The sequence below is a fragment of the Charadrius vociferus genome, unplaced genomic scaffold (genome assembly GCF_000708025.1).
Source record: "Charadrius vociferus isolate BGI_N301 unplaced genomic scaffold, ASM70802v2 scaffold867, whole genome shotgun sequence".
Lineage (NCBI taxonomy): Eukaryota > Metazoa > Chordata > Aves > Charadriiformes > Charadriidae > Charadrius > Charadrius vociferus.
Window position 1 is genome coordinate 57,295 of NW_009649311.1, and position 22,092 is coordinate 79,386.

The following is a 22,092-nucleotide window of genomic DNA, read 5'->3' on the forward strand; positions in this document are numbered from 1 at the left end:
CTCACCAGTGCTGAGTACAGAGGCACAATCACCTCCCTACTTCTGCTGGCCATGCTATTTCTAATACAAGCCAGCATGCCGTTGGCTTTTTTGGCCACCTGGGCACACTGCCGGCTCATATTCAGCCGCTTGTCAATTAAAGCTGGCAGAGTGTGTGTCATGTGTTGCGGTATGTGTTTGCATTTTCCCTTTTACCTACACATCTGCTGCTGATCCCTGATGATGACAGGTTGGTAGGCTGGAAGAACCTGGCGTAGCAATTGTCTTAAATTCGCTGTGAAGGCTGTGGAAATCAGGCGTTTCGATTTCTGTTTGCTTTTGTTGCGCTGATTCTCAGTTTGCTTTTGTTGCGCTGATTCTCAGTTTGCTTTTGTTGCGCTGATTCTCAGTTTGCTTTTGTTGCGCTGATTCTCAGTTTGCTTTTGTTGCGCTGATTCTCAGTTTGTTTGGGACCTTCAGTTGTCCAGGCTTGCAAAAGAAATGGAATGAAACTCTTGAAACGCGAAAGTCGGGAACTTGCTGTCAGCGCAGGTCTCAATGGTCTTTCTGTTGCAGGAATTGTTCTGACGAGAGCTGGCTATTACACCATCCCGTCCATGGAGGAGCTAGCTAGATTTACCAATGACAGAAATGAATGTATTGTGACAGACTTCACCATAGGCCGCAAAGGTAAGCACCGGCAGCTTTTCTAGTTGCGTGAAGTTGAAGCAGTCACTTTGAACTATGGAACCTGCATCTGAGTTCCATGCCTTCAGGATGACCGCAGGCGGTGCCCCTGCATTGTGAGCAACTCGCGTCAAAGGCTTGTGGTCTTTCACGTTGGTAGCACTGACAATCTGTATTGTGGGATGACTTGAGAAGGTTGAATACGAAAAGAACAAAAGCTCCTGTAGCTTTTAAGACACTTGCTGTCCTTAAACAGAAAGATTTTTTAAATCCAGACATGCTGGAGCATCAATGCAAACCTGATCATCATTGCTTCTGTCTTAGTTGCGGCCTGTGCTGGAGCTGGCTGAGCTCCAGTGAAGAGCCTTCAGCGCAAACTGTATTCTTTACTGCTCTTATTTAGAAAAAAAGCAATCACATGGTGTATACTATTTTCAAAACACTTTCTCTAAATGTGCTGTGAAGCTGAGGGTACGCTTAGTGTTTGTGATAGCAATAAGAATAGCCAAGTGATAACCAAGAGCTTTAGCAAAAAGGTTTCTGTGCACCAGGATCGGTTATAAAAACGTTGATAACACATCTTCAGTATTTTCACACTGGGAAGGAGTCGTCACTTGTGTGTTGTTCTGGAGACTTGACAAAGGTGGGGGTGGTAAGGCGGGGAACGGAGGAGTAGAGCAGGAACGTAGGTTCTCTGGTATGAGATTTTTCATGGACAAATTGTCACGTTTGCCTTTGCTTTTCAGGTTATGGATCAATATACTTTGAAGGAGAAGTAAATCTAACTAACTTAAATCTGGATGAGATTGTACATATCCGTAGAAAAGAAGTTATTGTTTACCCTGACGATGAAAGAAAACCACCGATTGGTGAAGGTTTAAATAGGTAATTTTATAAATACGTGCTGTGTGGGGACAGAGGCTGGTAAGGATGTTTTTTATAATACTGACAATCTACTGTCTTTGCAGGCAGCTACCAAGAAATCTAAATCTGAGGGGTGCATTCAGGTTGTGGCAGTATACAGTTGCCAGATACCTGCATGTTTCTGACCCAGAAATTGGGTTTGAAAGCTGGTGTGACGCCACGTGTTCCGTTCTCGGCCCCTATACGTGTACCTTGATAGCTTTGCCTCAAAACCTTGTAGTCTCTTACTACAGACACCTTTGTCTTTAACAGACGAGCTGAAGTTACTTTAGATGGAGTCTGGCCTACAGATAAAACATCTCGCTGCCTGATAAAAAGCCCTGAACGACTGGCCGAGATGAATTATGAAGGTAGGCTGGAGGCTGTGTCTCGGAAGCAGGGCGCTCGATTCAAGGAATACCGCCCAGAGACGGGATCTTGGGTGTTCAAGGTAATGTTTTTGTTCTCGTTGTAAAGTGACTTACAAGAATATCAGAAGTAATCTGAAGTTTCAATCTTTGGAGAACTTAATAAAACTTGCTAAACTTCTGTAAACTGTCTCAAGTCCTTCAGCTGTAGTGCAAAATGTCCCCACCAAGCTGATTGAAACTTTTTTGGCTGGCCCAAGACCTGCAAACAGGAGGTGTTCTTGGTCTGGGCAAAGGCTGGATTTGTTGAGGTGTCACAGCTGCTGTGTAAGGTGGACGGTTGTGCCAGCTCGTTGGTCAGGCCTTTTAGAAATGGGTGCCTAAACTTTCTCTTCCAAGATATGATGTATTTGCCCTTCTCATTACACAGGTGGCACACTTTTCCAAGTATGGCTTGCAAGATTCAGATGAGGAAGAGGAAGAGCATCCTTCAAAAGTGGACACAAAGAAGTTAAAAACTACACCTGTGCCACCCCCAGGGCACCTGCCGCCCCAGCAAATGACCCTAAACGGCAAGCCAACACCTCCGGCTCAGGTAGAAGGAGGACAGTGACTAAAAGGGAATTCATAAAATGAAATGTGAAGAATAGCTGGTGCCGAGGGAGGGGTTGTTGGAGTAACCAGTAGCCTGGAAACTGAAGGGCAAAACCTTACGCAAACTCGCACAAACTCAGTAGCTCTTCTGACCTCTTGATGAGTGTTTGCATGTTCTTTTTCGTTAAGATACTTGACACTTCGTAACGAGGCTGTGTGGGGATGGGAAGGCTTTAAACCCTTGTTTCTTGTTTAAATTCTGGGCTAGATTGAGTTTGGCATATTTGCACCACTTATGGAAGAAAACTTGTTTTTGTGAATATTGAGTATGTGCTATATAATTACAATGCCTTGTGCTGCCTGCCTTGAGAATGATATTGTGCATTAATTTGACTTTACCATCATTTAGTATGCAAGACTGTATGCTTTATATTTTAAGAATGTGCTCTATTTTTATTAAAAATTACTTTTTTTAAGGCTGGTTATATGCTGGATTTTTAAATGTATTTGGGTTGGACGTGACTGCTTCTAAAGCGTTGTAAAACATCCTCAGTGGTGTGCCTCTGTCCGACGTAGGGAGGGTAGCACTTTACCCAGGTCATTGGTAAACCCTTAAGGTCTAGTGTTAATTTTAAAAAAATCTTTTTATGTAGTTTTAAAGGTTAGTCTGATTGCAGCTGATACACTTCCATTTTCCAAATGTAATTAAGGATGGATATTGTCGAGCCAAATTAGGAGCTGCTTCACTGTGGGTGAAAAACAGCCTGTTTGGCAGGCATCCCACCAGTGGTGGGTACTCTCTGTGCCAGGTGTTGATGGTAAACGTTCCTGAACGACCTGCGTCTTTCTGAAGTAAGTTGTCATAAAACAGAAAGCAAGTGCAGAGCAGGTTTTTTTTCTCCAAAATGGGGCTCTCGCTTGTGAAAGTAAGCCTTCAGCAGTTGGGGTGTGCAGGCCGGCCGAGCAGAGGGTGTGTAGGAGCTGGATAGGACTTGCCGAGAGGTTTTTGTCGCTGTGCTTAAGCGGGCTCTCTGCTTTACCCTTCAGTAATCTGTGACCGCAGGGAAAGGCGATCTCCGAGCTTGCAGCTCACTGAGGCACGGATCATGTGCCACGGGGCTGCTTGGCGTGTGCCCAGCGCTCGTGGTGTGTCATCCATGGGGAAGCAGAGGAGGACAGTTTTATTTCTACAACTCTTGAGTCAAAGCATGAAAAACAGCTTAAGAGACAGTACTCTCAAATAGGTTGAACACTTCTTTCTTTTGTTGTTTTCTGGGTTTTGTTTTGATTTTTATTTTTTGTACGAGGTCTAGTCCTTTCGAAACCAGGAGACTTTCCAGCAGCATTTCTTTCTGTTGGCCAATGGCTTTGGGTAACTTGGAGCCCTTCTGGACAAGGGCCTGTTCATTGTATCGGGAGATATAACACTTATCATTCCTTGGGGAAAAGAACAATTCCATTACTTTTGTTGTAGGAAAACATTAAATGAACTGGGAATTGCTTTTAATCTTACATAGTGGTCTAGCTAGAATCTCTGTAGAAACGGCTGAGCCATTCCAGCTCTGCTGCTTTAGGTCCCTGTGTGGGTTAGAGGAGCCCAGAACGAAAGCTCTGATGGCAGCAGTTCACCTAAACACCTTTCCGTACAGCCAGCGCCGGTGCGTTTTGGGATCGCAGTGCAGGAGACTTGATCGCCATACAAACAGAAAGCCAGGCACGGCGCCATCTGCTCTTTGAGCAGGACATGCTACTGTAGTGACAGACGAGGTGAGCTGCCACCTCTTCTGTGGATTCTGGCTTGGGAGAATCCCAAAGTAGTGTACAGCTGCTGCTTTATCGCTCCTCCTGCCTCACCGGCTAATTAACACCTGCTAGTTCATCCTCCTCTCGTAAAGTGCATTCCTTAAGTAGTTGCATTTTATTTGAGATGAAGACGTGGCTGTCTAACAGACTGGCCTGCCTCTACCACCTTCCAGTTCTCCTTCTTGCTTCTCGTTCAGATTGACAGGGACCAGAGCTGATGTTTTAAGCAGTCAAAAATATAGAGAATACATGTGATTATTCAGGCCTGCCTTATAGATTCAAATGTATTTAGCAAAAACTTGTCCGGGTTAATTAACCTCTCTGACTTGCATACCATTAACTAAGGTTTTCATTTCTGAAATTAGGAAAAAACATCCCGCTTCGTTTCCTAAACATCTGAGAAACTCATAGCGTGGCTCAAAAGCTTGCCAAACTTTTGGTGTGTAAAGCATCTGAAAATAATATTCTTTGGTCTGTAGGAAGCATTTAGGATCCAAATTTGGGAGTTTTTTATCTTCCTTTACTAACTTGAATATTAATGAATTTATTAATGTTTCAAGGTCCACAGGAAATAGTTACACCAGGGACCGGGCTGCATTAAAGCACAATGAAGGGAGTAGTGAAACTTTTGTTTGTAACCATATTTTGACTTGTAGATCTGTTCCGCATGCTGTAGGCACACCCAGATACCGCTAGCTAAGGCTCTTTCCATGTCTGCCATTAAGTTCTATCTTTACAGACCCCTCGTCTAATTTTGTCTGCCTCATCTGATAACCTTCATCGCATTTCTTGGCTGATTCTAATGAGCTAAGAAGCAGCCACTTGAATATGCTCTTAAATTCCTTAGCATGATTTGCAGTGCGCTGTCTGCCGCGGTTTCCTTGCTCATATATATGCATCGCTCCAGAGCAGTGCTTCGGCAGTCTGCGCGTTGTTGCTTCTGGAAACCAAGTAAGCTGTAAGCATGAATCTTTCACAGGACACTGGTGTCTAAGCAACAGGAGTGGTTAGACTGGAGCAGAACCAGTGCGCTGCAGCCCGGGTTTGGGGTTAGAGCCCATCAGGAAGGCCATTCAGCTGAGGTGGCACAGGCTAATTACTCCTGGGCAAGGTGCTTCTTTTGGGTGGGCCTCTTCGCTGCTCAAGACGGGCAGCGAGTGGCATTCTCCAGGGGGTTTGTCCTGTCTGGTAGCAGAGGAGACGAAGAGTGGAATGGCACGCAGCGCTGTCAGGCTCTGTGCCCTGGTGCCGGCGCGGGGGCTCGCTGCTGCCTCGGCAGGCTGGGCAGAACGAGAGGCCGTGGCAGCGGTCAGAGTTAGTTTCTGATGCCTGCTCGTTGTTTGCACTGGATGGAGGTTTCCTGGCCCTGCCTGCAGCGTGAGTCCAGGTCGTCTAAAAGCACGTAGAGGTGACCTCAGGCTCATCACAAAGGTGATGCCATGTGATTGCTCTCAGAAAAATCATAAAACTAATTTTTCCTCCTGCCTGGGACTCCATCAGTAGAGATGAGAAATTGAGGTGCAGATTGGGAGAGAACTACTGTAGTTAACATTTTAACCGCTAATGTGCTAGCAGTAAGTAGAGTATCATGGGAAAACCCCACAACTTTCCGATCCAATGACAGTTGCGTCCTGGTTTAAAATTCAAAAAAGATTGTACATGTGTGTGCACGCACACTCTGTGACCCAGCCTTACGCCGTCTTGAAGGGGCTCCTGTCCGCCTAAAACTTCTTTTAAGTTCTTTGTGGAACATAAACTCAATGTCTTTAATTTGTGCTACATCACAGCTGGGGAAACAAAGCAGGTATTACAGTGACTCACCCGCTCAGCGGCCAGCAGTGGTACCACACATTAATGCTGGAGAATCACTAGTTTTGAACTGGTTGCTCAGTCATCTAAAATGTCTCGGGCTGAACTTAGGCACAGGAAACTTCTTTTTGGATGTGACTTCATTTTGAGGGAGAAGGGGAGGAAGGCAGGATGCACAAAACTCTTCCTTTTTGTTGGCCACATGAAGAATGGGAAGCTGAAGAATAGTTTCTTAAACCGAATGGCAGAACTTGGTAAACTTTGGGAGGACATCACTAAACCGTGACTTCTCCTTCACTTTAACTTGCACTGGTGTGTTACAACTCTGAAGAAAATGGGAATAGGTTACTTGTGTTCATCTCTAAACTTAATGTGGAGTCTTGACACAAGCAAGGGAGTACTCCGCTTCAGTTGCAGGTGATTGTTGAAACTATTACGTACTCTTTCTGCAAACCAGTGCAATCTGTTGTTGTCTGACGTGGCCTCTGCATGTGTCCGCAGACCCCAGAAGTGGAGCAGCTGGGCAGGGTTGTGGAACTGGACAGCGATATGGCGGACATCACCCAGGAGCCTCCCCAGGAGTCCATTGGGGAAGATAACATGATAGAAGAGCCAGAGGCAGTGCCTGCTTCCACTCACATCGCGTCAACCTTGGGTATTAACCCCCATGTCTTGCAGGTGAGTCTCTTGCAAATTCCCCTCTCTGAAAGAGAGGACTCGGTAATACCTCTCGCTAATGTCTCTGTTTGCCTCCCCGAGTGTATTTATATACCAAATTTGTGATAAACAAATTTGTGTGTGATAGTGTGATGAAAACTTATACGTTAGACTTCTGTGTTTCTGTGGTACATGTGAAAAGCTTAACACAGAAATGAAAAGCATCTCAAGGCTAGAATTCAGATTTCTAAATTCTGAAGCGTGGGCAATATGAGAAGCTAAACTAACAGCTAGCCAGCACTGCCTCAGGGCCTGCCGATGGAAAAGAAGGTAATAGGGTAACTGGTCTTGATTTGGGGTGTGGTGTTTTCATTTGTTTGGTGAAAGGCTAGTACCTGGAACACTTGTGGGCTTCTACCTGTGTTTTTAATTTGTAAGGAAAAAATGGTGGAATTATTACTTAAGCTGACAAACAAGTAGATAGAGCTAAAATCTCAGAAAACACGATTATTTTAGGACTTCGCACCTATCCTAACAAGTACTGCGACACTGGTTTAACTAGTGGTTTGTAGAGGTTTATCATCAACTGACAAGCCTGATTTCAGTTCTCCTGAACGGTGTGCCTTCACTGTTACTTGAAATACTTGTGGCATGAGTGTATTGTCATGTGAAACGTGTAGAAGTTATCTCGGTTGGGAAAGCAGCTGATCGGATCAGCTAGCTGCTGCTGTGAGAGTGATTGCTCGTGTGCAGGCTTGACTTACCGTCTTTTTAGATTATGAAAGCTTCCTTGCTTGCCGATGAAGATGACCTAGACTTGATCCTGGATCATTATCCTGGGAAGCAACCTGCAAAGATGGATACTTCACAAGAGATCTGTTCTCCGAGGCTCCCTATTTCAAAATCACAAGGACAGAAAAGATGCTCAGGTATTGTGAGAAGCCACAAATTGTGTGTGGGGAAAAAAAAAGCTTAATTCTAATGTTAACAGGCAAAATCCCGTGGCTGGCTGAACATATGGCAGAACAGTTGTGGTGGGGTTGGCTTTGGCCAGATGCCCACCCAGCCACGCTCTCACTCCCCCTTCTCAACAAGGACGGATGAAAAAAGCTGACGGGTTGAGATAAAGACAGGGTGATTGGTTTTTTGTGACAGTACCTGGTCTTGACTTGAGTAAAATTAGCTTGTTGCCAGTTAAAGTAGGTTTGTGTAGTGAGAGAAATGGACACAACACTTTAATACCCTGCCCCCCCTTTCCCAGGCTTAGCTTCCCTTCTTCATTCCCAACTCCTCTACCTCCTCCCCACCCCCGCGGGGCAGCGGGGATGGGGAATGAGGGGTTGTGGCCAGTCCCTCCTTCCTCCTCACCCTTTTTTCCCCTGCTCCAGCGTGAGTCCTCCCCCGCAGGCTGCGGGGGGAATACCTGCTCCAGTGCTGGAGCACTGCCTCCCCTCCTCCTCCTCTGACCTCAGTGCTTGCTCTGCTGCTTTCGCTCGCTTTTTTCCCTCCGTCCTGCCTGGGTGGCATTTTTCTGCCCTTCCTTAAGACCTCACAGAGGCGCCACCAACTTTGCAGATTGGTTCAGAAGTGCCACACACTCCCTTGATGGGCTCAGCCGTGAGCTGCGGTGGGTCCGTTGTGGACACCAGCTGTGTCCAGCCCAGGGCAGCCCCTGGCCGCTTCTCACAGACCGCCCCCGTGGTCCCCCCACTACCAAAACCTTGCCGTTTGCGCCCAATACATCCACTAGCTGATGGTTTCAACAGGAATAATACCTCTGATAGAACCATGGAGTTGCTGAATTAAAGGGACAGATCTGAGATGTTTCTGTGGGGACAGTTTCAGCCCTGTCCCTGCTAATAGCAATTGAGGTCTGCTTTCTCTGTGAGATGCTTCTGTTCTGATGGTCTAAGTATGACAATATCTGTTAAATCAGTGACTTCTTTGGAAACTGCAGATTTTGGGTTGGGACTGCATATGTACTGTTCTTGTAATACCATGCGCTTTAATTTGGATACTGCAAAACAGGCTGTGCATGCTGCGTTCTGCACTTCTCGGTACCGCAAATAATCATGCCTAGCTATGCGTTACCGTCACAAACCTCAAACATGGCAAATGTTTTCGCTGGCTCAAGAACTGAAATACCTTTAAAACACCAGAAACGTACCTGAAAAGAGAGTACCCCATTCCCTTCAACGTTCTTCCTGCTTCTTCCCTCTAGTTGGCGGGCTGCTGCAGTCAAAATTTGCTAACGTAATTTTCCAACCACCAAGTGCTGCTCTGCAAGATCTCAAGGGCCCCAGGACTTCGAGCAGTCCCCCGTCTGTTGCCCTTTGGTCGGCGACTTCTCCATTAGCGTCTGCGTTCTCTGTACCACCGTCAGTCCCTGAGGTACAGATGAAAACAGTTGGTGTCCGCAGGCAGCAGGGGCTGGTACCGCTGGAGAAGTCCATCACCTACAGAAAAGGGAAGCTACTGATGGATATGGCACTCTTCATGGGGCGCTCATTTCGTGTTGGTTGGGGACCCAACTGGACGCTTGTCAATTGTGGAGATCAGTTGAGTGTATCAAGTGAAATGGAAGAGCTTCAGTGTGAGTCTGTGGAGTATGGATTCCTGCCAACTCCTGTTGCTCCAAAATCGTGAGTAGTAGTTCTCTTCGGGATGGTTCCGACATACTCTTTCTTCATGTTTGGAAGAATCTTGATTGTAGGCTGGTACCTTTTTGAAAATCAGCTTAATATTCCTTCTGGTATGCAGAAGTGGTGCAAGATCACATTAGCTGTGGAGATTTCCTTCAGGTTGCTACTTTACAAAAATCTTTATCTCAAAGACCTGCAATGTCATAGTAAGAGTAGTTATTTTTTTAACAAGTAAACAGCACCATCATCCAGCGAAAGGTTAAAGAAAAAGTTCAAAATTGTTGTCCAGGAAGCTTCTAAGCTGCTGTTGATTCTCCCAGAGGGTGTCTGCACTACCAAAGAAATTTCTTGTTTAGCTTTTAAATTCAGGTCCCTTTAATTCTGCTTGTATATAAAGCAGTGTACAGACCTTTCCTGGGCTGTGTAACTCCATGCCTAAACTCGACTGGAATATAGCTACACGTTCTACCATTTAAGTCTTCCAAAAAGCTTGTTCGGTTGATGTTCTCCAGCGTGTCTGATTCGCTGGCAGAAGGAGGTGCTCTCGCAAAATGTGCTGGGGTATGGTGAGGTGTGGTAGTTGCCTTTGGGGAGCTGGAAGCGCCCAGCTCAGTGAGGTTTGTTTGCCAGAGTCTGGTTCTTGGATCACATGTCTTACTGTCTTAATGTTAAAATTGGGACAAGCTGCACAGTGCAGCCGCTCTGTGATGGGTGCAGTTCACTTGGAAACACTTCAGAACTTTGCTACCTGTTTTTATCTTCCTTTTTCCTTCAGACTCTCAGAATCCTCTTTCAAGGTTCACGTGGAGAAGCTGAGCTTAGAACAACGGAAGATGGACAGAGACAAACAGCTGTATCTCATCCCTCTGGAGATAAAGCTGAAACACAGCACTGTCCATATGGATGAACAATGTCCTCTTCTAGCGCCCAACTCAGGAGTTTCTGCTATTCACGACTACGCTGACTGGGTTAGGAAGGCATCCGAGGATCCTGCTGTGACAGAAAGTGAGTATGGAATAATTCTTTTCACAGTGGTGATAGCGACTCTGGAAAACTGTCCAGTTCAGATTGATTTTTCAGGTTGCATCAGAGCAGGGAAATGTCAATAAAACAAAAAATTGACTGTACCTCAGCCTTCTTTCTGAAAGCGTAAAGATGGTTGATCGCATTTGGGGAGCTGGCTGACTTCCTGCATTGACTTGTAACAGCAGGATATCTTTTAAGGTACCTTACGAGGTTATGCTTTATAGTCTTATATGAGTCCTCTCTAAATATTCGTTGGCATTTTTTTTTATTCCTTATGACTGAATAACTGTGTCCTGGCAGCTGTTGTGAAGCACTGGGGCTTGACGTGGACTTTATGTGAAGCGATTTGGGGGAACTTAAAGGAGTTAGAGGCCAGCTTGGAGGAACCCAGTGAATACATCCTAGCCCTGGAGCGCAGGAAAGCCTTCTCTCGCTGGCTGTCGGAGACTGCTGCAGGACGAATTGAGGAGGAAGTCTCTCTGTCCCGACATGGTAATCACGTAGAGGCTGTGTTCAGCTGCCTTACTGGGAAGAGAATCGGTGAAGCTTGCAGGCTGGCACAGCAGTCAGGTAAGATGCTTAAATCTCTCGGCTTTTTGCGGGGAAGAGGAAGGGAGACGCATAAAGAGAATTTAAACTTGAGAGCTGATAGTAACTGGCCTCTCTGAGTACAGAGATTTCCCATGTCAGACAGTGATCAAGGTGGGGGCTGGCTTGTTTACTTGCTGCATGAGTGCCTGGTTGTATTTCCGCTGGCTTACTTGTCGGCTCTCCTGCAGTTAGGAAGTGATGCCGTATTGCACTTGGAACTGGGTTTTTTTTTTGCAAACTATCTCCTTTGAAAGGTTTTTTAATTGCTGTTATTTTTAATTGAGCTTCTGTTAAGCGCTTTACATTTGTTTCAAAAACATACTTTCAGAGCCTAATGGCTAGTTTCATCTTGGTCTTTTATGTCAGCTCAAATCTTAAAACTGTTCCATTCATTTGCTTCCCTCTGTGGGGAGTCTGTCCTGCCTCCCCTGGGCGGAGTCTGTCTTTCCCGTTCCTTTGTCTTCTCCCCCACCCCTTCAGGTGGGTGTTTACGGAGCGGTTTATTTCATAAGAAATTGTGCACGAAACCCAATTGCGCGGCTGTAGGCTGATCAAAGTGCCCCACAACTCGGAAGCAGATCGCCGTGGCCCGGGTAGGTGGGAGGATTTGCCTGACGTGCTGTTGGCTCCGGTTCCAGGTGACCACAGGCTCGCTCTGCTCCTCTCCCAGCTGGCCGGCAGCCAGCCCCTTCGGGACCTCCTCACCATGCAGCTGGTGGACTGGCACAGGCTGCAGGCGGACTGCTTCATCCAGGAAGAGAGGTTGCGGATCTTTGCCCTGCTCGCAGGAAAGCCAGTAAGTTGTGTTACTCGGCTGTTTTGCCATCGACTTGACTTCTCCTTCTTTACAGTCGTACGCTTAAGCCGTAGCACTCAACCACAGCATGTGGTGCACAGCAAGAAAGGAGCACAAGGTGCTGACGTGGTTTTCTTACTAACGTAACCTCTTACGTCATTGTTTGTTTGTCTTTAATGTAAGCTGTGGTAAAGTAAATGCTTTAACTTATTTCTATTCTATTCTTTACAAAGTTTTAAATAGTTCTAAAGCACGTTCTTATGTTATTTTGTTCCCATGGAAGTCAGTTGTTTGAAGACAGAAGTGTACAAAACAGCAGCAATTCTGAGTTTGTGTTTGGAGAAAACATGGTTGAGAGAGTTTTGGTAAAATCTGTAAATGCTGGCAGACTTTTTATTGGGATTAATGCACTTATAATTTTCTTCAGAGATTGATTCTTTTTAGTTCCTCCTGTTCTTTTAAAGATGTGAGTAAATATGATTCCAATGACTGCCGAGGAGAAAATATCTAAATATTTGCTGTAGGAGGGGTGGGCATCGCTATCCTCCCCATCCTAGATAAGTACTCTAATTACTAATCCATACCAGTATGCATTTCGTCTCTTTTGCTTGTTTTTTGACCTGAAAAATGGTTGTTTATATATTCCATGTAAAGTGGAACAGCCACAATGTCATCGAAATTGGGACTAAACTCCTGAACACCAGTGTAGTATTAAGCAGCAGGCATTCTCTTTATTGCAGCGCTGGATGCACGGGGGATCACTCCACCCAACGTGCATACCACAGCTTCCAGCTAGACCCTACTTTTTACATTGTAAGCTTTACATATTCATGCGATTTATGCCCATGAAAATGATTTCATTAACCCCCTGTGGACTGTCTTCCTTAGCGGTGGTCCTGAGAGTCCTTGGTGGTTTCTTTTCTCTGCTTGAAGGGGCAGCCTTGTTATTCTTTGGGCGAGCTTTGTGCTCTGTCCCACAGATTCCTTTCAGATGCCTTACTGTTGCATGCCTGGTGTGTACCGACCATTGTGTGATCAGTTTGACTGAATTCAGTAATTTGTTGCTTCAGGTGTGGCAGCTATCAGAGAGAATAAGTATCAATGTGTGCTCGCTGCTGGACTGGAAGCGTTGCATGGCTGTCCACCTCTGGTACCTGCTGCCTCCAACAGCTTCGGTGTCCAAGGCACTGGCCATGTACGAGTCAGCGTTTCAGGTAGGTCAGTCATGCCTGGGTAACAGGAGATCTTACCTCGTACCACTGAGACTTCTGTGAGCGGTCAGGTGTCACTGCGGAGGTGGAGTATGGAATGGCATATGGGTTCGTTATTTCAGTTGTCACAGCATCGGATTCCTTCACCAGCTTGAATGATGAGGTTTTGCAGCGGTTCGTTTTGATAGGAATGTTCCTTCCCCCGCTGGAATGGGAATAAAGCACTGGGGTTGAACCTGTTGGCAGTTCTAGTCACTCGAGAAGCTTAGGACCTGCTCTGCTCTTTGGGGTGTTCTGATAGTGATTTATTTGAAGCAAAGCTCCTGCTGATGGAGTGTTCCCAAGTGTTTGACAGCTCGACAACGAGGAAGGTGGGTAGTGGCCAGCAGCAGGAAGGCCATTTGAGTTAGGTAGCCAGTCGGTTTTCCCAGTGTGATGATTAATACTCAGCTGCCTGACTTCTAAAATAGTCGTTGCTGAACCACACACCCTGTTTGGTACACTCCCTGTTTCTGCAGCAAACGTGGAAGCTGTCCTGCAGTCAGTGTGTGGCTGCATGCATTATGCAAAGCCTTGTTTGTGGCTGTAGAGCTGTAAGCCTCTCTATACAGAAAGACAAAGGGTTCTGTTCAAAAAAAGTGTTTAATCATTTAAGTAAAGATAGTTCAGCCCTTGATCTGTATGCCTAAAGACAGCCCAAGCACAGCATCACGTCTAGGAATTTCTAGCTGATGCATGCTTAATGCTGTAGGAATGTTTAGTGTTATCTTTGTGTACAAAGCGTGTCACCATAACGTGTTCATCACTTCAAAATACCAAGTTTTAGTTTTATCATGACTTGAACTTAAGGTAATGTTACTGGGTTAGCAGGTGGGGGTGGTCTCACTGCAGCCCAGTGGAGGAAAAGTTGGTACAGTTTGTTGTTTCCAGAACTGCGTGTAAGAGGGCTGATAACTGGAAACCAGCAGGATGTGGAATGTGCTTCCAAACCCAGATGTAGTGTTCTTACCAGCAGTGGAGATGTCAAGAGGATTTTGGTGACCCAGACTGGTTAGGGGGTATGAAAGACAACAGTTGTCCCACAGCTGAGTGCCCCGTAAAACAGTTCTTGTTGACTCAGTGCATTCAGTGCTGCTCGTGTAGGCTCTGCAGAGGGAGAGAAGGCTTGCGGGGATGCACCGTCCTTCGGTTGATCAAATCACACGTGGTTTTTCCAGCTATATAATCATCCAGGAGTACAGGTTGTGTGTATGTGAGAGTCGACTGTACCTACACACAGTGGCTTTTAAGAGCTCGGTGTGAGATGAAATGAAGCCTGCCAAAGCCTTTTGGGTTTAGTTTGGTTTAGTGTCATGTCAGTATATAGTTGCTGTGTCAGTGCTCACTGCAGGTGCAGTCGGTTGCACGTCCTGCCGTGAAGCAGAAAGCATGCCCGCGAGCCTGCTGAGCTGTGTGGAGTTCAGAGTGCAGTTTTGTTCAGAGAATTATCTTGAAACTTACTGTTAAAACTATTTCTTTAGAACACACCAGAGTGTGAAAAATACGCCTGCTGTCCTCTGCCTCCATACCTAGAAGATTCTGGTTGTGTAATTGAAGAAGACGATAATGCAGGAAGACCTCTGAGAGATGTCTGTTTCCATTTGCTAAAGCTCTACAGTGACAGGTAAATGGGTAAATAGTTCAAAATCTGTTTAGAAAAATCTTGATCAGTCAGTGACTTCTTGACCTCCCAAACCAGGGGTGTGAAATCAGCTTCAGTGTTTACGGAACCACTTAGAGTAGTCAAAAACCTGCCTTGCATGTACACCCTTACAGAACGCGGTGATGCTCTCACTGCTGGTGGTATAGATGGGGAAACTTAAGCTTTGGAGCACCTTTGTGGGTTTTTTTTCTTACGTGTTTTCTGTGTCTGAAGAGTGTAGTCATCTTGCTTCACCACAGCTGCCTTTTCTTAAAGGCTTTGAGAAGTCTGCAGAAGGAGCATGTATAGAAGAAAAGGTTGTGACAGTCCGGGTGCAGACTCAAAAGAGCAAAAGAAAAATTTAGTAATTGCTCTGATCTTTAAAAAAAAAAACCACAAAACCATCCCCCCCAAAAAAAACCCCACAAAAACCAAACCACCACCAAAACCAAAACCCCACACCCACATAAATCACATACATGGAATAATTGGAGGTGGGTGAAGGGAAGGAACTCAGTAGCACCGATTTCTGACTTTATGTGGACACAACTAGCTATTTATTTTGCAAATGTTTTACCCTGCAGGCACTATGATCTCGACCAGCTGCTTGATCCCAGGAGTGTAACGTCTGACCCTCTGGACTATCGTCTCAGTTGGCACCTGTGGGAAGTGCTCCGAGCCCTGAACTATACCCATCTGTTCAAGCAGAGTCAAGGAGTGCTGAACGCTAGCTACGCTGCCCAGCTGGAAAGCGAGGGTCTTTGGGAATGGGCTGTTTTTGTACTCCTGCATGAGCCCGATACGCAGTGAGTTAAAGATTTAATGCATTTTCAAGGCCTCCCCAAAAAAGTGTCTGTTTTAAGGACCTGCTATGTATACCATAATTATCGTGGCTTCTGTCATGTTAAACTGGAACTGCACAGCTGGAGGACTTTGTGCCACTTGTAAAAGCTGTGTGCTGGGATCACAAAGGGGCGTGGATAATTCTGCTTAGTGAAGTGTGGTGTTAGATGATAAATAGCACTGTGTTATAATGACCGCAACTCCTGAGCTGTGCTACAGAAGCGGATCTCGTAGTCGTTTTGCTCTCCCAGGGCTCTGTATCTTGTCTGTGGCTCAGCGAGCTTACTGTGTTCAAGACCTTGTCCTGAAAACATCATCGATGCAAAATAGTGTTACTGTTCCCATTGGAGCTGAACAGAAGCAAGTGTGTTTGAAAGCAAAGCTTGGGGATCACCAAAACGCACGTTTTGCTTCTATCATGAAATATGTACTTAACAAAAAATGGTCTTAAACCTGTAAATAAGATATCTTTTCTGGAAAGGTGTCTCTTGCTGTTAGTGTTTACAGCTCTCATTAGTACATTGCCGTAGAATTTTTTTCCAACTGCTGACTTCAAGTGTTACTTTTAGGGGCCTGGGTCATACTTAAGTATTTTGAAGCTTACAACGGTTAAGATGTTACAAAACACTAGCGATGACTTCTTTCTTAGTGGTTAATTTGTACTGAAGGAATTCAACTGATCTTAGTACCCTTCAGTAAGACAGCCCGAGGCCCGGCGAGACCGGCTTTCGCCGTCTGTTACGCCTGTGCCTCTGCCGTCACCAATGAGTATAAAGCAGTTTGCTGCTGCCTCCTTCAGTCCTCACTACTGGTATTGAAGTGTATCTTCTGGTGGCGTGGGATGACGGATTGCTGGTTGGAATAACGCCTTGTCCTCCTTCCCCCAGCATACGGGAGAAGGCAGTGCGTGAACTCTTAAATCGGCATTGCGCTCTCTCCGAGACACCAGAGTCTTGGGCCAAGGAGACTTTTCTGACGCAGAGGCTCTGCGTCCCCCCGGAGTGGATTCATGAAGCAAAGGCAGTTCGAGCGAGGATGGAGGGCGACAAGCATAAAGAAGCCCTCTTCTTGTTCAAGGCTGGGCACTGGAACCAGTGTCACAAGCTGGTTGTCAGGCACTTAGCCTCAGGTGAGTCTGCTCTCCTGAGTTTGGTTTTTTTCCTTCTGTCTTTTGAACAGCACACACAAACGTTGTAGGAACAGAAGTCAGTGGGTGTTCAGTAATGTGAAGGGGCAGGGCTGTGTTTCTAGCAACAGGGTTAGAGAGCGCCTGGCTCTTTCAAAATAGCTCTCACGAAACCCGGTGTGATGATGATTCACTGCAAACACCTCGTGAGAAGGGCAGCGCTTCACCTTCTGCACATCCTCCTTCCTGTGCCAAGAGGTGCCGCAGGGAAGGAGGGCAGCGGTAGCGTTCCTGGAGCCCCGATCCTATGGGTGTCTCTGCTCTGGGAAGTGGGATGGCCTTAGACTTGCCTTTTGTAGGTCATAAATCAAGTAAGCGTTTCTGGCCATGGCTGATGGTGTCAAGGAATTGCCAAACTCGCTCAGAGTACAGTCCATTAGTTGCTTTTTCTTTAACAATTAATGTTCCTGACTTGTAAGAAACCTTTTTGTTCTGTCACTAATGTGTGTGTTCTCTTTAGATGCTATCATTAATGAAAACTACAAGTACCTGAAAGGATTCCTGGAAGATCTTGCCCCTCCAGAGCGTAGTGCGCTCATCCAGGACTGGGAGATGGCAGGGCTGGTCTACCTCGATTACATCCGTGTTATTGAGATGCTCGATAGGATTCAACAGGTAACAGACTAAAAAAAATTGGGGTTGTTTTTGCGCCCCGGAGTTTGGAAGCTGATACAGAGTCTCGCTTTTAGAATATCCTTTTACTGTTCAGGACTAATGTTAGGGTTTCCCTTTGGCAGACACTAGCAAACAGAATATGGTGTATCTCTGGAAACACAGAGAGATTTGATAGATGTTGTCAAAGTAAGATGTGGGCTCTGCCCTGCAAACACGCTCTAGGGAGAGTGGCAGTGAGACAAGGGAAAGATAAGGAGCAGAACTAGCAGTTAGCTAGTTAGTGGGGAATCTGCATGTCAGTCCTCTCAAATTCAGTTCCAGACCCACTTCGGGTGTTAACATCAAACAGGTTTTAGCGTAGTTGTCTGCTGCTGGGTGGATTTGGCTTGGAGTACACTCGGGCAGTCTGCGAGCGATTCTGCGGAAAGGCGTTGGATGACTCAGAGGCCGACTCTCTTGTTTGCTTTCAGCTGGATTGTTCCACCTATGAGCTGGAGCGGTTACATACCAAAGTGACGTCGCTGTGCAACAGGATAGAGCAGATCCAGTGCCACAACGCGAAGGACCGCCTGGCTCAGTCAGGTACGGGGACAGCAGTATCTGGCAGCCCACTGGGAAAGGCGGTTTTACAACCCACCCAGCCAGTACGGGCTGCCGGTGTGCTGAAGAGGAAGGCTGGGGTTGGCGAGGTGAGCCGTGTGGTGCTCCAGTAGTCACTGTACGTTGGTCATGGTTTCAGGCAGTTTTTGTTGCCTGCTGGATGTGGCATCCAGTGTCTGGTCTCTTACAATAAGCAGTGAAGCGTCTGGTCCATACTTAGTTTTACAGTGCCAAATAAAGCATGAGCATACCTACAGAAACCAGTCTGGTCTAAGGAATTAGGATAAATTTTGATTAGACTCAGGGAGGAAGTCTGTATGGAGAGAGGAGATTTCCTGCTGGAGCTGAGGAGAGGCCAGGTCACACGGGGCATGGTTCCACCAGCCCCGCCAAAAGCCTTTACGCCAACATTCCCTGTTGAGTCGCTTTTGAAGTTCACCCCTCCACAGGGAGAGCTCCGCAGTGCTCGCATGCAAGCTCCCGCTCCGGCGCGTGGTGTGGAGCATGCGGAAACACTCCTCTTCCTCCTCTTTCCAGATATGGCCAAGCGCATCACTAACCTGCTGCGGGTGGTCCTCAGCCTGCAGCACGCCCCAGAGCCCGTCTCCGACTCCACGCCTGACCTGCAGCGCGTCCCTCTTCGCCTGCTCGCTCCTCACATCGGCCGGCTGCCTATGCCGGAGGACTATGCCTTGGAGGAGCTCCGCAGCCTCACCCAGTCTTACCTCCGGGAGCTGACAGTGGTGACTCACTGAGGAAGAATCCCTTCTACCTGTCGGACAGTTTGTTACCAGTTTGTTACCCCTTACCCTTGTTCTGAGGGTGAACAACCTCTCCAGCCACGCAGGTTTCTCCCTAGAGGTGTAAAACAGCTTTAGTATGTGGGCTAACGCAGGAGTCTGTGTAACCCGAGGGAGCGTTGAGACTGGTTGGACCCTGCTGGCTGGCACCCTCAGCCACACAACATTCTCCTTCAGTCAATAAAGCACCTCTTGCCGAACCTGTCTGCAGGTGAGACTCTGCCTGTGGCGGGGGCACGGGGGGGGCTTCGTCTCCTGGCGCATCCTTCTCACTCCTTTCGTTGCAGCGCAGAGGACGGTGAAACAAGTTCTGGGACAGTTTTCTGTGGGCAGACTCCCGCTTGGGTGAGGCTGCACTCGGTGAACCGATGATCCGTTGGCACCTGAACTGACTGCGGATGAGCTTTAACTGGGGCTTGGTATTAAAAGTTTGCTCTGGGGGTGGGGTGGGGTGGTGGGGAGAAGAAACTTAAGTTCAGAAGTGTCTTCTCCTGCGTTCTCTTGCTGATTTGGAGACCTGCGAACGTGTAGTTTCTCTCATTTCTCCATCCTCCGTCTCCAAAATCAAAGCAAGCTACTTTCCTGCCTCGGCAGAAGGGGAGGTGACACCCGTGTGGGGCAGCTCTGCGCCCTGAGGTCGGACATCTCCTGGGCCCCGCCTGCAGGAAAACCCAGGAGCTTGTCCTGATAGTTGCCGTGTTCCTGGACTCCAGGCTTCGGATGGGAGGGGGCAAATTCTGCGCCCAAAGCCAACCTGCCAAAAGAGGTCACCTGCCCGGGGAGCGGAGCAGCCTGGCTGCCTCTCGGCCACCGCGCCTGTGGGCAGCGAGTGCCGGGGCCGCCCCTCCGACGCCGGGTGCGCGCCCTCCTCCCCGTCTTTGCTGCATCGCTGAGTTACACCCAGCGGAGCCGCCATCCAGCCTACGAACATCCCGCAAGCGAACCGCTGACTGTGTCCATGTGCTCTGGTGTGTGCAGTCTTTACTCCTACTGTGTTTAGAAACAGACTATTTTTTGGAAGAAGGAAAGGAGCCGTCCGGGGGTCTGCTCTGATTTCAGGGTTACTGCGGCGGCGCCTCCTGCCACAGCCAGCCAGCCACCCCTCGCAGTGGCCAACGGCTTCCAGCCCGCCTGGCGCTGCTCTGCGTTGGCTCACTGAAGGTCTTTATGCATGAGGATTATACAAAGGTTTTTATTAAAAAAAAAAAAAATATAAAGAAATGATCTAGATTATTTTCCTGTCTTTTTGAAAACAATAAATAAAATGTTTATAGTATTCCCACGGTTTCCTTTGCTTTTTAAGTAAGATTTCAGTTTCACAGGCATGTGTCCCGCGTGGGTGGCACGGGCTGGCTCAGGTGGTGGCACAGGAGCAACGTGGGGAAGCCGAGCTGTCCCCAGAGCTGGATCTGTTGAGGGACGTGAGGAGGACAGGAAAGGCGTTTACAGGTACATCAGCGCTGATCTACGAGGGAAGAGGTGGCTCAGTGTGGAATGGGAACGGGAACTTGGTCACAAAGGACATGGAAAAGGTACTGGGTGTTGTCTTCATCTTGGTCTTTGCTGGCAGGACTGGCCTTCAGTAGCATCGGGTCCCCGAGACCAGTGGAGAAGGTCCGGGCGAGGAAGACTTGCCCTGGTGGAGAGGGGTGAGGCCGGGGACCGCTTGGACGGGGCGGTTCCAGGTCTGTGGGACCTGACAGGGTGCGCCCCGCAACGCAGAGGAGCTGCAAGGCTGCTCCGGTACCTTTGAGAGGTGGTGGGGATCAGGGGAGGTTCCTTCAGAAGAGAGTCACCCCTGTCTCGAGGAGGATGGGGGGGAGCTGCGGGCTGGTGGGGTGCGTCCTCCTGGGACCTGGGAGGAGGCTGTGCAGCCAGCGATGGCACTGAGTGGGGGAAAAGAGGGGTAAAAATGTCCTCTCTTGGAAGGGGGATTTGGGGAAAGAGCTGAGGGATGGGCCAGGTTACTGCTTCACAGCAAATGGAGGGAAGAGCTTTTCCACTCAGTACAGGACAGGCTTGTTTGAGGCTGAAAAGTGTGTGTGCGTGTGTGTGTGTGCTGGAAAAGGGGTTAATGAAAGCAGAGGTGCATGTCCTTGGCTGGGCTCAAATCCAGACCCAAGGTGGGGCTGTGCCTGGTGGTCTCTTCTGGAACTTCTCGGCCATGAAATGCCATAAAAGCACCAGCGATTTGTCTCTGCTCGCTCATGGGGGGCGGCCGTCCTGCCACGTTGGCATTGCCGCACGTTAAACATGACACCAGCTCTACCGCGCAGGGAGCCAGGGTGCTCCGGCTTCGCCTCCTTCCATTATCGTAATTGCCTCTCTGCAAACCCAGCTGCTGCCCTGGGCGGAGGAGCAAGCGCGGCCGGGATGTCGGGCTGGGGATGAATAATTCACTGCCTGGAAACAAAACCTCCAGCCGTAAAAGCGATCGGCGCACTGCTTGGCATCTGCCGCCGGGCACCGGCGTGGGAAGGGCGCCAGGGAGCTGCCAGGAGAGTGGGAGTCGGGGGCCTCCCGCAGGGCTGGAGCTGGGGAGATGCTCTGCCACTTGCTGCTTTGTCTCCTGGGTCACATCCCTTAACCTCCTGGGGTTCTGTTCTCGCCAAACGGGAATAGTCTTTGTCTTCCCTTTCTTTGCTCTTTAACTGCTACCGCAGAACGGGACATCCCTTACTGTGCGCAGCGCTCCACAGCATCTGCCCTCGGCTCTTGCCACTGCCACGGCCTCGGTGGGCTTCAGTGCCCCAACGTCTCCCTTTCAGTCCTGAGGTTTCCTTTTCCAGTTTGCTCCGGGCCAGGATTGCGGCGAGCGATCCCCCCCTTCCCCGCAGCCCCTCGGGGCCAGAGGCACTTCCAGACGGTGCTTTCCGGTGCACAAAGCTGCCGGTTGGGAGCGAAGCTGCCGGCAGAAGCTCCAGACAACACAGTGGGCAGTAACCTTGTCCCTGCCTCCTCCAGCCCACCGCGTGGTCCTCATCACCACGGTCCTGTCCCCCAAACCCTCTCCCACCCCCCTGCCAGCTCCCAGCCGGGGCCCCTCGGGGGTCACTCTCCGTTACCCCCCACCACAGGGCTCGCTCCACCGAGCCCGTCGGTCCCTGGGGGGGGCCGTGCCCCCCCGCCCTGTCCCAGCCCTGACGTCACCCCGGTGCTTGCAGGTGGCACGGTCCACCCCCCTCCCGTGTCCCCCAGGACCTGCCCGGGAGCGTGGCGGGATGGAGCGCGGAGCTCGCCCGCTGCTCGCCCTCTGCCTGGCCGGCTGCCCGCCGGGCCCGGGGCAGGGGCCGGGGGGGGG

General features: G+C 48.5%; 1 protein-coding gene across 1 annotated transcript in view; it reads left to right on the forward strand.

Annotated features, from left to right (window-relative positions):
• Positions 1-18,746, forward strand: part of NUP98 (nucleoporin 98kDa) — a 36,362-nt gene extending 17,616 nt beyond the window's left edge. Inside the window, exons 16-32 of the mRNA XM_009889397.1 lie at positions 556-669; positions 1,413-1,551; positions 1,843-2,020; positions 2,368-2,532; positions 6,645-6,821; positions 7,576-7,729; positions 9,022-9,442; positions 10,218-10,447; positions 10,769-11,038; positions 11,698-11,855; positions 12,926-13,069; positions 14,587-14,729; positions 15,332-15,553; positions 16,478-16,719; positions 17,237-17,391; positions 17,862-17,973; positions 18,529-18,746. Coding sequence (XP_009887699.1) covers positions 556-669; positions 1,413-1,551; positions 1,843-2,020; positions 2,368-2,532; positions 6,645-6,821; positions 7,576-7,729; positions 9,022-9,442; positions 10,218-10,447; positions 10,769-11,038; positions 11,698-11,855; positions 12,926-13,069; positions 14,587-14,729; positions 15,332-15,553; positions 16,478-16,719; positions 17,237-17,391; positions 17,862-17,973; positions 18,529-18,746 — 3,242 coding nt within the window. The remainder of the gene's footprint in view (positions 1-555; positions 670-1,412; positions 1,552-1,842; positions 2,021-2,367; positions 2,533-6,644; positions 6,822-7,575; positions 7,730-9,021; positions 9,443-10,217; positions 10,448-10,768; positions 11,039-11,697; positions 11,856-12,925; positions 13,070-14,586; positions 14,730-15,331; positions 15,554-16,477; positions 16,720-17,236; positions 17,392-17,861; positions 17,974-18,528) is intronic.
• The last annotated feature ends 3,346 nt before the right edge of the window (positions 18,747-22,092 follow it).